This window comes from Pygocentrus nattereri, chromosome 1 (genome assembly GCF_015220715.1).
Source record: "Pygocentrus nattereri isolate fPygNat1 chromosome 1, fPygNat1.pri, whole genome shotgun sequence".
Classification (NCBI taxonomy): Eukaryota; Metazoa; Chordata; class Actinopteri; order Characiformes; family Serrasalmidae; genus Pygocentrus; species Pygocentrus nattereri.
In genome coordinates, this window is record NC_051211.1 from 31,863,401 (window position 1) to 31,878,749 (window position 15,349).

Below are 15,349 nucleotides of genomic sequence, written 5' to 3' on the forward strand. Positions count from 1 at the left end.
GGTAAAAATGGTAAATGGTAAAAATCTCTCAACACAAAAGACCATCAATCTTTCCCCACCACTTCACACATTTAACACATCACAAAAAATATACACAACAATTAAAAGGAAACTATAAAAATGACTAGACCAGGGAAAAAAGCACAATAGTTCTTTGTATATAAAGGTTTTGGCTATATTAACGCAAAAGCAAGACAGGCAAAGTGGTAAGAGTGAGAGAGAAATGAACAGACTAAAGGTCATGTGTTGGCTCAGGCTGCAGGGAAATAGCCGGGCCAATACAGAGCATGAGAGACAGAAGAGAGCATAGATCTGCCAGAGACTGAACGCACACTCATACATAAACCTATTACTGTTTACCTAAGTGTTGACCTAAAGGTTACAAAATCTCTGTAATCCTAATCCTAACTGTAACCTGATCTGAATTTAACTAGGACTGCATAATAAACAAGAATTTTGCAGCCCTAACCATAAACTAACTCCAAAGAATAACTGCAAAAACAAACCTATAAGCATAAAACTAATGCTAAACATGGGGAAGATAAATTGAAAATAATAAATGGAAAGAGCTCTTTTTCCTAAATATAATAAAGGCACAGTTTTGTTTTCAATGCATATTTCAATTAAAAACTTCATAAGTACATGTTTACTTTATTTGCTAGAGTCCAGAATCATAGGTAGTCAATAAGCCTAGAATTATATGGGGTCACACATCACATGTGCTGAAGATGCATGAAACAGACTGTTCTACCAATGCTGAAGCATTAATCTCTCACCTTTTAAAGAAGTAGCCGTTGGCCTCAAACTGCTGTCTGAGCATAAACTTCCCTCTGTACTCTATAATGAGCGAATCTGCAGCCAAGTCCCGCACCGCCTTCAGGATGCGCTTGTTCTTCTGAACATGACTCTGTAGGAGCAGGAGCAAGTCAGTAAGCATAGGAGTAGTATACACATAAACATACATATAATATATACACGTAATGCACCATGAAATTCCAAATTTCACCACAAAAGTTTTAATTTGGTACGATCTAGAACTCCAAACTTCCAGCAGTTCTAGACTTGCTTTCTTCACTCTTATAACTTAGGAAGTTTGTACTTCCCAGTTTGTACTGTTTTCAATGGAACACATTGTGACACATTTTCAAACGATACATGAATTTAATTTTGGTCAAAAATTTAGACAAACATTTAAACATGCTGCTGAATTGCAACCTTCAGTAAAAATGTGCTGTGATGCATTTTTTACACTCTTCTAATTTCAGTACAAGAAATTAAACAGTAAATATTGTCTTGCGAGAACATATTTTGTGCAATTCACTTCTGCCTTGCTCAAATTTAGTGTTTCTATAGTTGATGTGCACTAGCATGTGTCAGTACCAGCCAAGACAACAGTGGTCACGCTTTCATTCAGCCTGGGAATTTTATTTTAAGGGAAAATGTAACGTATGCGTGTGTGGGTACCTCTACAGGTGGTTTGAAGGCCGCGGTGTGTGTGTTGTAAGCGAGTGTCTTTCCATCTCGGGCCTCTTTTACTCTGAGCAGCAGTCGGACGTCTTCGCTGTACTGATTGCTGCTGGCCTCCTCATAGCGCTCCATCCATGACTTCACTTTATTTTCCCACAGAGACGGAGGCTCCATTGGTTCACACTCCGGAGCAGAGCCCTGACAATAAACACACACACTTAATACTTTTTAAGTGTTTTTCTTTATATATAGAAAAAAAAAGAAAAAAAATCTGCGCTGAAAATTTACAAACAAACAAATAAATAAAAACACAACTACCCAACCTATCACATTAGAATACAGGGTCCATAATGGTTTAATCATGGGTCTGATTTGCATGCCATGAATATGCTACTCACCTTTACTCTATTAGACTTCCTAGAGCCTTCACGGAATGCCTGAAAGATGGGGGGGAAAAACTAAAGTTACAGCGAGAGCAGACCTCACCACCATTTCATTGGAAAAAAGCATCTCATGCACATTTGTGAATGTAATGCCACTGCTTCAGAATGGTTAAAAATTATGAAAATTTAATTTTAAGTTTGCCCTTAACCATGACATCCAAAGAAGTTTTTAATCTATGCGCTGAACTTTTCTCTATATTCATAGATAACTTTTATATGCTATTGAAAACAGTCTGTTAGAGTATACTTAATAATTCAACACTCTTTGAGACAAGAGTGTGATCATTTACACATGGAGTTAGTACCATGCTAACTGGCCTGCTATTTGGCCTCATTGCTTCACAGTGACAAAAAAGAGAAGAACACTTTAGATTGACTACGCTGTACATTCGTAGCGTAAAGCTGAATTGCAGCAGAGCCATCACTTTAAAGTTAGTGATTGGACAGTGAACGGACCTTTTTAGCCCGGGCTGGAGCCGCGGGCTCCTTGTCTCCACTCTTCTTGCGTTTCTTGTCCGCTTGCTTGTTGCTGAGGCGACCGGTGGTGAGCGTGATGCTGGTGGGTGTGTGCTGAAACGCTGTATAAAGTTCCAGCGGAACCTCGTCACCGCTCTCTGTGGCGCTGGTGTCGCCGTCTAGAACACACAAATAAAGAGCACATGTTTTCATCACTGTTGTAAGAAAACTTGATACTTTCAAAATGGTTTCTTTTTCCCTTGACAGTAAAAGGAAAAAATATTCAGAACTTGACATCCATTTTCAAACGTCTACTGCTTATTCATCATGGCATGAAATGTTCGAACAGTGTAAAGAGCAGCCGTCTCACAAAGCAAGATTTCTTGTTTACCCAGCTAACTTGAAGCTTTAGAGTTTAATCTCATGATGGTGACCAACGCCTAAACAGCTCTTGGACAATCATTTACATTTACATTTACGGCATTTGGCTGACGCAAGAGCGTCAAGAGCGACTTACAACTTGATCATTTTTACACAGGTAGGCCAAGGTGGTGTTGGGAGTCTTGCCCAAGGACTCTTATTGGTATAGTATAGGGTGTTTACACAGGTGGGGATTGAACCCCAGTCTACAGTGTAGAAGGCAAAGGTGTTACCCACTACACTAACCAACCACAATCAGGGCCGAGCTTCTGATCAATCGTGGACAGGCTTCTCAAGGAGGTGGACTCTGCCAGACGGGTAATGTTTATTTCCCCTTTTTTACAGATGGTGTGCATTATGTGAAAAACAAATCAGTGGAGGAAACAATTCATGCTACATAGATATGAAGAACATACAGCAGTTATTACTCCAGTAAGCTCCAACACTAAAGAGGCAGTGGAGACTGTGCTGCTTTTTACTGTTACAACTGCTTTACTTCTGCACAATTACATAGTGTGATTTATATATCCTTTTTTGACCAATTAAGCGCAACCCAAATGTTCCAAAGATGTTAAAAAACAAAAAACAAACCCCAAAAAATCCAACTTCAGTTACAAGGTTTTCTTATGATTTACACAAGCTTATACATAAACCACCACCACATATTTGACAGCTGTAAATGTCAAACAGCGCAAAAAAAAAAAAAAACAAAAACAAAAAAAAAAAAACCTGGCTACAGCTCGTTACACAATTTCTCTTTACACTGAATTTTATGTAATTTGGCTTGAACTGACATGCCCCTGCCAGCCACAAAACCAAGCGTTTTGATCTTTTAAAGATCATCACTGCACATCTGCTACAGCCCTCTGATGAACACAGTCATCAGCTTTGTCTATAAATGAATATATATGATGAAAGACACATTAAGCATAACGGAAATAAATAAAACTTTAGCATCTTAGAAGAAAATAGCCTTCAATAATTGAAAGACCATCATAAAACTCTTTAAAACGATTATAAGAAATGATTTATATTGTAAATTAATAAGAAAACGTATCATAGAAGATTAAAAAATACCTCTGCATGTTTTATTCAGATATATGCAGATCCTATCATTGAGGAAGCCGTGTCAGGAATGAGGCCAATTAAAAATTACCCGGTCCTTAAAAACTGATTAAATTGGCTAAAAGGTCGATTGCGTATTTAATAAAGGTGCACTGAGTTTTTTTTAAATGAGTAAGATAATCCCCCCATTAATGACTTTGACTAAATGTTGCAGTTGTACAGCTGAACCAAAAATGCACTTCAGAAATTCAGAAGCCATGCCACACAAACAAACAAACAAACAAACAAACAAACAAGCAATCTAGTGTCCTTTGGGAATAACATGACATTGAGAATATCTGCAGTTGTTATGCTCCCATGTCCAGTAGGGGGCAGCACAGTGACATGAAAGCTGCACCGAAGGTTCACACACTTCATCGCTGCCTCTATTCCTTCTGTCAGGGTGAGTTTGTGTGCCATTAAAAAGTTTGAAATCACTTCTGAAATTAAGAATTTGATAGTTGATGTGTGTGTCAGACTCACCCGACATGTTCTCTCTCTTCCTGGTCTGCAAAAGGATGGCGCGTTCTCTGTCCAGGCTGCGCGGCTGACAGCGCTCACACAGGTAGGTCTCAGGTATGTGCTGCCGATCGATCCCCATGCAGTCTATATGCTGCCACACACTGACAAGGCACAACTTGTAACAATAATGCTTATTAAAGAGAATGTTATCAAGAGCTTTAACATGTATTAATAGAATTACACACCAAACGACCAGAAACACCTGCATTGGTTGCCTTCAATAGCCAACACTAAAGATGTGCCAGTTTTCAGTAATTGGAATCCATCACTGCCATTTAGTCAAACAAACAATTTGCAGTTTCACCAGAGATTTTTTTTAGAGACGTAAAACAGCTCTGCTTTCACAAGCTCCCACTGCAAGCCTTATCAGAAGACAGTCCCTTTTCTGAGTGGAGCTCGTCAATCACAACAACCGCAGCACAGCAGAAGGAGGTGCACAACTTCGTCTACCTCAAAAATGTGAAAACCTACATCCAATTAATAAACATCTTCAACTTTTCACCCAATAACACTGCTGACAACTGATATTGTTGACTAATCGCTGCAGCCATAGTGAGTGAATGCATGTGTCTTACCTGCACTTGTCGCAGCAGATCATGTATCCATCGTCGTGTGTGAAGCCGCAGATACAGCGTGTGATGTCTGCGCCATAGCTGCCGTCCTCAGAGGTGCTGAGTGTAGTTCCTCTGGATGCTTCGTCTTGACCGCCCGGCACATACACACCTTCACCTGCTCGCCCGCCAGACACAAACACACCCTCACCTGGTCGGATCAGCATAGAGGGAGGAGGGGACGCCGGTGGCGTGGGTGGGGGACGTGCCCCATAGTTATGATCCTACACAGAAAAGACCCAGAGAAGGGTTACCACTACCACCACTACCACTACTACCAATAAATGTCTCTTCCATTAAAAACATAGTAGTTTCAGTAACTTGGAGAAAAAAAGCCAAGTGTTTCTGTGCCCACAGTGTTGTATTTTTAATAACCCAAAGATGCGTATAACAGCCAAGAACACAAACATAGAGCAACATTCAACTTTACGAATATTATAATTAATAAATCCAAAAAGCACTCAAAGTAGGAACTGGCCCTAATGAGACTTCTTATTTGGTATCAACTATGAATTATTCACCAACTTCTTTCGATAACTACAATGAATTATTCAGTATGTATTGAGGAATATTCTGTGTCTTCTATAAATTATTCAGTACTGTGACATAAGTGTGTTTATATTCATATTACAAATGAAATGTATTAAGACAATAAATAAGTTATTTAAATTTCTGCCATCAACAGATGCCTTGTTCAATTAAGTAAACAAATATAAATCAATATGTATATTCAAATAACCACACCTATTCTTTGTTTACAGAGTGAATAACTGCAGCAGTGGAAATTTAACAGTTAACACAGAGAGGGAACAGGAATGTAGGTCAATGTGGAGAGGGTGTGTGTGAGTGTGTGGAGAGAGTGAAAGAGAAAGGTGGGAACATTCATGCTCCACAGAGTGAGAGTGTGTGAGAGAGAGAGAGAGAGAGAGAGAGAGAGAGAGAGAGAGAGAGAGAGAGAGAGAGAGAGAGAGAGAGAGAAAAAGAGAGAGAAGAGGCCAAACAGACAAATGTGTGTTTCATTCAACAGGAAGTTATCAGTTCATAAGGACTGATTTCTGTTTTGCTGCATTCTGAATCTACTAATATGGTTTTATAGATCCATTTTTCAAATGACTAATGGGATGATGATTTTTTAAACAATACTTTTGCATCTTTGGCAGGAAAACACTTGCATATAGCGCTAGGTGATGAATCATCCATACCGTGAAAGCAGCATGTGTGTCAACAACATCGATTTTAATTTTGGCTGCTTAAATAGTTAACGGCCAAAAACAGTATATTCTAATATGTAGAAAATGAAATGAGCTTTTAATCAGGTTAATGTTTACAAAACTATGTAAAAATATCTTTGGTGTAATTTTAAGAGAATAAATCTGGCCAATCAAAACAAGCCACGTCAGGTGTGTAAGACATTATTTCAATATAGAGTAGTAGGACTTAGGACTCAATTTGTTATTGACGGACACAGTTAACGGTTATTTAAAGCTAGTATGCAATTTGAATTGCTAACAGTACAAATTACAAGCAGCTGAGTTTAGTTTTCCTCATTATTGCTTGTGCAAAATGTTTTATATGTAGACAAGATGCCGTTTATACAATATTAAGATATTAAAAATTTAATAAAAATAAAACCAATTCTATATTTCCCCTATCTGCAAAAAAGTACACACGTTCCAGGGATTTAAGCATGTGTGTCTGTGTGCATGTTTGTGGATCACTCACATGGAAAGTGTGTGAAAACAGAGGCCAAATGTGTGTGTGTGGGGGGGGGAGAGGTTCAATGTGAGAGACAAGACTGTAAATGCGAGAGGTACAGAGAGGAAGCAAACAAGAGAAAGAAAAATAAAAAGAAGACAGAAAGAGACAGGAAGAGGGAGAGATGAGGGTAAGAGACAGAGAGAAAAAGACAGATGCATACATGTTTATATAACAAGTGTACTGTATACATAAGTGTATGTGTATGTGATTAAAGAGAAGAGAGATGGAAAGAGAAGGGTGAGGGAGGGGGAATTCAGTTGGGTGCAATCTGCAACATAACCACTGGGTGCCACCAAGTCTTACACACGGTACCTTTAAACATCAGTTTTTAAAAGAACAAACACAGACTCTATTGAATCAGTAAAAAGAAAAAGTGGTACTGCGTGATCTCTAGTGCATGATAAACTGATGCAACTGCTTTGGCAACACTAAGTGCATGAGGCCATGCTAACTCAAAGTTTTTTTAGTCGAACTGAGCGTGTGTGTATGTTTACTCACGGCATAGGGAAGGCCGATGTAGCTGTGTGAGTGGTGTGAGCTGCTGTAGATTTGATGAGGGTAGCTGGATTTCTCCACTACCACAGGGCTGGCCTCCACAGATTCAGGTCTAAAATATAGAACACAAACAGAGAGAGAACAAGCAAATGAGAAACAGGTCTGACAACAACAGACAGCAGTGTGTTTATGATGGGTGTGCACATAAGAGAGAAAAAACTGGTCTGTCAAAAACCTAACACAGCCAAGCAGCCAAGACATGTCAGATATCTGAATTTTGCTTCTTTAGTTTCACATTCAAGCATTCAAGCTATAAGGGCAATGAAGCTAACAAGTAATAGATGTTTAGACCCCATCAGCATGGTGCTAACTGCATGGCTACGTCAAGGGGTGAAATAATCTCAAATACACACTAAGCACAGTAGCTACGAGTACAACATAACAGCAGAATATTTGGGGAATAGCACTGCACCATTTTGAGGTGGTAACACAAAAAGAGTGCTGTAGTTCACGTGCATCTTAATCTTCTCTGCTATAAAGCTCACCAAATATTCTGTTACACTGTTCTACTGCCATTTTGGAATATCTTGCTCATTTGGTGGCAGAATGACAGTTACTAAGCCTACTAAGTCTATTTAAGATTACTAATCAAATTGACACTGTTTGGGATGAGTGTGTTACGAGTGAGTCATGAAGTCAGCATAATGCTAATTGGTGAGGTATAAATTCCAATTATTGATAGTTATATTAGCCTCAACCAAAGAGGAATTTTAAAAGTACAACTGATCTACAGTGCTGTTCTGCTGCACCACCATCTAAATCAAAAAGGCACAGTGCTACTCACGGACATGCTTTTTTCTGCCTGTACTTTAGTCCATGTTTAGAGTTAATAGCATGCCATATAGGGTCAGACACAACATAAGCAAGTCTATTTAATGTTACTTAACAACTAGTTTGTATGACAAACTAAGCCTGCATTAAGCAAAGCAAAAAGAAAGAAAAGAAAAATCCGGGTCCGAGCCCCCATGAGCAAGCCTGTTAGCACCATGCTAAGCTTCCATTACGTGTTAGCTACATTTGTCTTGTAGCTCCAGTGTAAAACCAAAGAAGAAAACTTCCCATACCAAACATGTCTTGGCTGATCAACTACATTTGGCGTGTGGGAGGAGAAGTGCGAAATTTGTGAAAATTGTGAAACTCTGAAAAGCAAACGTCTAACACTGAAAGCTGGAGGTAGCTTGTGCTGGCAGGCACTTGCTTAGCTCAAACCTGACTGGCAAACAATGACAGAAGACAGGTGTCTATACACCCTCTAAAATTACCTGTGTGCTTTTGAGAACACATGCTGTATACACACACACACACACACACACACTATACGCAGATTTGTTTATAAATGTGTGTTCCAGCTGAGTGCAAGGAGCAGACAGGAAATAAAGTAACTGCTTTCTATCTCTCCACAAAAAAGACTGTTTAAACTAAAGGTCATATGGGTATTTTTTTTTTTTTTTTTTTTTTTTTTTACTCACACACACACACACACACACAAATAACTAACACACACACACACACACACACACACACACACACACAAAAAACCTAATAACACACACACACGTCACTCACAAGCTATAATAACAACTAGCCTCTACTTCCTTAATGCTGGTGGAAGAAAAGTGCTAAACCAGTAGATCCACCCTACACAGTGACAGAAAGCCTTTTCACTACTAAGTGGCATTAGGAGAAGTGACCAGAGATCATGATGAAACCTGATCTGGAAGATCAGAGGATAAAGAGGCTAACTGCTGGCTAATATGGGGAAAATAATATAAATAGAATATTTCAGAAAGTTTTCAGAAAAACAAAGTCACAATGTTTTTTTTTTTTTCAGAAATCTGACAAGTTGGAACAGACAAAAAGAACCAGTAGTGACATTTTAAACCTTGAATACAGTGAGTTATATCATTTATCATCCTGCACTGCTCTAAATTCAATAAAACTGGACAAATAATGCTCAGTTTGTAATCAAACGTGCTCACTGTCCAATATGATGAAAAGCATACTGTAATGTAATTTCTTATGATAATAATCATATTGTGCAGCCAAAAAAAAAAAAAAGAATAAAAAAGGACAGACAAGAATGGTGGAGAGAAAGAAAGAAAATAAAAAGAAAGTAAAAACATATTTAAACCAATACCAAGTAATTTAACACCACATCTACCTAAAGCTAATATTTCAATACCCAATATGCAACAGTGCAAAATACGTCAATGTCTAATCTGGACCAACACGAAACATCTATATTTAAAGTGCACCAGCACCAAATGTGCATCAGTGTCCAATATTTGCAATACCCACTAGTAATTAATACTTCAATATCCAATGTTACTCACCAGTACCAAATTTAATACTCAAATGTACCAATATCAAACGAAGAGCTTTGTTATAAAACACATTGGACTACTTTTTCTTTGTTACATGATATACATTGTTGGGCGTGGGCCTTACAAATATCAGTGCTCTATATATTTATATTTAAATTTATCATGAATGGATATAAAGCATTTCAGAATGTAACTTTTCTAATTTGCACTAGTTTCAAATATTTCAACAATGTACACTAGTACACAATACTGCAATATTCAAAGTACACTAATTCTAAATAATTAAATACCCAAGGCACACCAGTACTGAATAAACACAAACACCCAAAATACAAAAATAACAAATACCTCAATACATTCAAGGGGCTGCAATACCCACACTATGGTCAGTATACATAGTTATAAATAATATTTATTACTTTGTTTTACTACATAAAGAAAAACAAAAAAATCCCAGTGGAGATGATGAAAAGTAGGGTATTTAGTTCCAGCAGCACCATAGCACAAAGCCCAACAAAAATCATACTGATCATTCAGATAAAAAGATTTAGGTCTTTTTAACAAGTGGTGGTGGAGGCAACTCTATAGTCTCCCTCCAGTATGTGCTATGATAAAATTGAACCCACCTGTAATCTGAAAAGTAAATAGTATCTGTACTGTGAATGATTTTAAATAATAATAATAATAATAATAATAATAATAATAATAATAATAATACGTATTGTTCAGCATAAATGTGTGCTGTTCAACAGAATATCTACTAACAAAGTCTGTGGTGAAATGAGCGTGCGCGCACATACACACACTTTCTAAACCGCTTATCCTTCTGGGTTGGGGGGTAAAACACATACTAAAAACCAAACATATTTTAACCTGATAGTAAAATGTACACTGCTCTCACAGTGTTAGTGATGCGCTGACACATTTGACAGTGGCAAATAAAATTAGAAAAAATCTTGTCTGTGGGAATTTAAACCACTGTACCTTTAAGTGAACGTTCATTCAGATCAGATTCACATTTTTTTACTCAAAATGCAGCTGAACAGTGAAAACATGTTTGGTGTCTGAAGTCTGTTTCTTTCGTTTGGTGGGTACTGACACTGTGTTACATACTATTATCTATTAAAATGGACTCTCTTCAGCTATGCTGTGTACCTTCACTATAGATAATAGCGTCAGAAAGCACAAAAAAAGTCTATTTGAGAATATTTAACTCCACACTGTTTCGAGTATGTGATGATTTAGGTATGTGGTTTGTACAATGTTAATTGCTCGGGTACAAGTTTTCATTAGCCTTGTTGCTCAAATGCTAAACTAAAGAAACAAACTACAGACACTAAACATGTATTGACTGATTTAAGTGCTATAATTCACCCATATTTATAAGCAAACATCATGACAGACACACTTAGAAATACACTTACCTACGCTAGCAGCTGACCTGACAGAAGTACACAATTCAAAGCAAAAGCAGCTGCAGAGTAAAGCTTTTCCAAACCAGCCACATGTATTCACATGTTTACCTCTGTTTTCTTCTGCCTTTATTTTTTCCCCTTTATCTTCATCTTAAGAAGTATTCTACCTGTCTGTCCTTCTCTTCCTCGTGCTCTCTCGTGTACTCGCACTTCCTACTCAAACAGTTTGCCGCGTCTGCAGAGCAGCTCAAGTGTTAAAGTGAAAGTGCATGACCACCTAGAGGGGGGCGGGCCCAGGAGAGGGTGTGTGTGTACAATTTAAACAAGTATAAAAGCACAGGACAGGAAAACAGCAGTTAAAAGCACACCAGCTGTTGATGAATGATTAACAGATATCATCAAGAGTGTCTTACAGTGTGGGGACAAATGATAATGAGAGAGAGAGAGAGAGAGAGAGAGAGAGAGAGAGAAACAAAAAACCAAGAACAGAAAATAAGAGGGAGAGAGAAAAAGACAAAGAAAAAGTAAGAGGGAGACCATGAGAAAACAGAGAGGAGAGAGTAAGAGACTAGGGGATTTCCTACGTTACTGACACATCAAAACGAGAGAAGGCGAGGGAAACCGTTTGAATAACAGATGAGAAAGAAAGTGCATGAGAAGAGGGAGAAAGAGCGAAGAAGATGTGACAGATGCAGCAAAAGAATGCTAAAGAATCAAAATATCACTGAAAGAACAGCAGCAAATGCAGAGAGACTAGTACCTGACATATGAGGGAGAGGGAGAGGGAGAGGGAGAATGTAACTGAAGCTCCAATAAAATCTGACAGATATGCTAACCACAGCCAACAGCTAAACCTGTGGCTTAATATGGAACAGAGACAATTCCCTGCACAAGAGAACAGGTGAGGTATAAAAGGGATCCGAGCTCTGATGCAGTGTGAAAGTCCACATTAGCATGCAGGATACCCCGTAACCATGGCAACCCTTGCAGCTGCAGCAGCACTGTGACCCTGACAACCGTCCTCTACCACAGAGGAGAACACACGCCAGACTACTCAGATGGTAAAAAAGTGCAACACAAATCAGATGATGAAGCAAAAAGGAAATAAAGTGACATGAGTATCAGCTATAACACACAATAATACGCTCTACATTCTTCCATTTTACTATTATTTGGGTGGTGGATCATCCGGAGCACTGCAGTGACACTGACAAAGGGGAATTCTAAAAATGTTTCTGAACTTCTGCATAATTCAGTCATTGTAATGTTTTTTTAAGTCATGCAGAGTGGCCTGAAGTGAAATGCTCTGTTCAAAAGAAACTTCCCAAGTCAATCTGTTTTTTTTTTTGAAACACAATGCCAAACTACTGCTTTAATTGAATTTATAAGCAAATATCATGAGTCTCTCTCCCTCTCACTCTCTCTCTCTCTCACACACACACACACACACACACACACACACACAGTATGAAATTTATTAAATATATTTGTTATTTATTTATTTTTATTTGTTTTTTTTGTGTGTAGATACTGTGTGTGTTGCATCTGAAAGAGTATTCTATAATAATCTGCACAAGCATGTGGTGGGATGGTCAAACGCCTTGTTAGGCCCCCAAAATCTCAGGTCTATTAAACCCTACAAGCGGCCCAAAGGGGCGGCCGTCACTTATACCATCACCACAGAGATAGGGCGCTGCGCAGTGCAGGAGTGGTGCCATGGCAACGCAAGCTGTCGTGGTAACGGGAGGTGGGCAACATCGTGGAGACTATGCAAGATTATAAAACAAGACCACCACTAAACAAACCTTTCAGTGAGAGAGTGAGAGAGAGAACAAACAAAAAACAATAAAGGAGACAGAAATTGGAGAGTGAACTTGGAGAGTGAATGGGGGACAATACATGATAGAGAGAGAATGTTCATCTGTTCTGACACAGGCCACACAGAATGTGTGTATCAGTGTGTTTGTCATAACATAAGGTTTCTGATCCCCCGTGAGTAATACAATGAAGGAAGAAAAAGAAAAAAAGAAAAGAAAAAAAAAAGCAACACTCGTGGAGGAAGGAAGGTCAAACCAATAATCTCTCGAAGATCAGATGTGCATAAACTGAACACATCAATTATTAAACCGAGGGCGTTCATCACAAAAAAAAGACACTGTAGTCTTATAGATTTTAAAAGGACCCATATCCCACATTTTTCTTTCATCTTCTCATATATAACATTCATGTGGTTTTACTACACACCATGACTATTTCTAAATTCTAATTCTATTTTCCACCTTTTCTTTATCCCTTGGAATTTAACAGCCTGTTTTTGTTACTGTACCTTTACAACTTAAAATAAACAAGCTCTGTTCTGATTGGCTCTCCAGATTCATAAAGCATTCAGAGCTGAAACACTCTATAGAAGTTTAATATGAATGATCTGTCGTCTGAATAGGTGGATACATGTAAATGAGCTGGTTCTCATGACATCACAGGAACAATGGATTCAAAACGGGCTGTTTTGCATTACAGCGTCTGTACGTATAGACTGGTGAGTGAAATTTGTGTTTTAGAAGTTTAACAATTTCACACAAGCAAGGAAAATTTGGTTTTCCATTAAATGGGCCCCTTTTAGAGGAGAGAGAGAGAGAACGAAAGAAAAGAAAAAAAAGGGAAAAAAGAAGTGTGAAAGCAGTTGACATGGTGGGTGGAGAACAAGAAAAAGTTCCAAAGACAAAATGTGTGTGAGTGAAGAACAGAGACAGAGACAAAGAGACAGACAGACAGAGACAGAGACAGAGACAGAGAGAGAGAGAGAGACAGAGAGACAGAGAGACAGAGAGACAGAGACACAGAGACAGAGAGAGAGAGAGAGAGAGAGAGAGAGAGAGAGAGAGAGAGAGAGAGAGAGAGAGAGAGAGAGAGAAAATTAATTAAAAAAAGGAAATAACAAGAAAGATGGGGTAAAAAAAAAAAAAAAAAAAAAAAAGAGAGAACGAAACAGAAAATTCACAACTATTAACCTGCTGACCCCAACCATGCATTATACGAAAACAACAAAACAGCAAAGCTAGTTTACTAGTGCTATTATTGCCCCTTTTGCTATTGCTATTCTTCTTCTTCTTCTTCTTCTTCTTCTTCTTCTTCTTCTTCTTCTTCTTCTTCTTCTTATTATTATTATAGCAAAAACACACAATGAGAGGTGGTAACTGAAAAGTACTCTTTGTTGTGTAAATACTACCAAGCACTCTAACCGCTTCTTCAGTTCCCCTGTATAGAACCAGTTTTAGCCATCCTCTTCTGCAGCCTCTTCTCTTTTTTGTTTTTAGCTCTTCACTCATCCTCAACTCCATTTTGACCTTGTAGTTGGTGTCTAAAGTTTTACTAATAAAATACCTGTTTTTTGTCTCCTGTATGTAACAAAGGTAGCTCATTATTCCAGGCTTGCTGTCACATTATGCTTAAGCTGTGCTCGCTGAATAAGTTTTACAGGTCAGATTTATTCTTCTTTGTCATGCTTATCTGTTTTGTCCAACAGAGTGCAACAATAGAGTAAAAAAGGAAACCTTTTGTAAAGTGAAATGTAAAGTAAAATCTGCAGGGCAAAACAGAACGTCTTAGTGAAGCTTCATGCATGTGACGCACACCCAGTGATACACTTGCTTTTTGGGTGCCCACTGCCACGTGTGGCCGTGTAAACACTACACTGTAGGAATGAATGCAAGCAGCAGTTTATAAGAGTTATTTAAGCTGTTCATGCTCATGTTCAGTTTATCTTTGGGGTGGTGCTATTTGGTACAGTATTTTTCAGGATCCCCGGTAAGACAATATCATATCACATAAGAATGTCAAACCGTTGTTAATTTTTATATCTTCCCGACAAAGGAAGGAGTATCTAACAGAGGGGACAGTCAGTGGACACAGTGTTTATAAACTCCTGCAGCTCTACTGTGTCCCAGCTAACATGCCGCCACCACATGATCACTCATATACACCACACACCACTTTGCTGGTACATTCTGAATATCTTCAGTACTTAAAGGAACACTAAGCAAATGTTTCATTACTAAGAAAGCATAATTACTCCTGTATTTACTGGATTTAGTGCTGTGCAATGTGTACAACACAAAAAACCCTCTCTAGTTTTGGTAAATTTTTAAAAATGAGACATTATTGCTTCTTTTTTGTCTGTTCCAAGTTATCATACCTCTGAAAAACTGAATATTTTGGGCATTACGCATTGAGAAACTCTCATGATGTTATATTTTCACCATATCACCCATCCCTAC

General features: G+C 38.3%; 1 protein-coding gene across 4 annotated transcripts in view; it reads right to left on the bottom strand.

Moving 5' to 3' along the window:
- Positions 1 to 15,349, bottom strand: part of kmt2e (lysine (K)-specific methyltransferase 2E) — a 57,605-nt gene that overhangs the window by 15,906 nt on the left and 26,350 nt on the right. For all 4 annotated transcript variants that reach the window (XM_017707580.2, XM_017707579.2, XM_017707577.2 and 1 more), the window contains 7 exons: positions 7,280 to 7,388; positions 4,988 to 5,247; positions 4,374 to 4,513; positions 2,367 to 2,545; positions 1,866 to 1,904; positions 1,465 to 1,665; positions 777 to 907 (listed from right to left, as the gene is read on the bottom strand). In XM_017707580.2, coding sequence (XP_017563069.1) covers positions 777 to 907; positions 1,465 to 1,665; positions 1,866 to 1,904; positions 2,367 to 2,545; positions 4,374 to 4,513; positions 4,988 to 5,247; positions 7,280 to 7,388 — 1,059 coding nt within the window. The remainder of the gene's footprint in view (positions 1 to 776; positions 908 to 1,464; positions 1,666 to 1,865; positions 1,905 to 2,366; positions 2,546 to 4,373; positions 4,514 to 4,987; positions 5,248 to 7,279; positions 7,389 to 15,349) is intronic.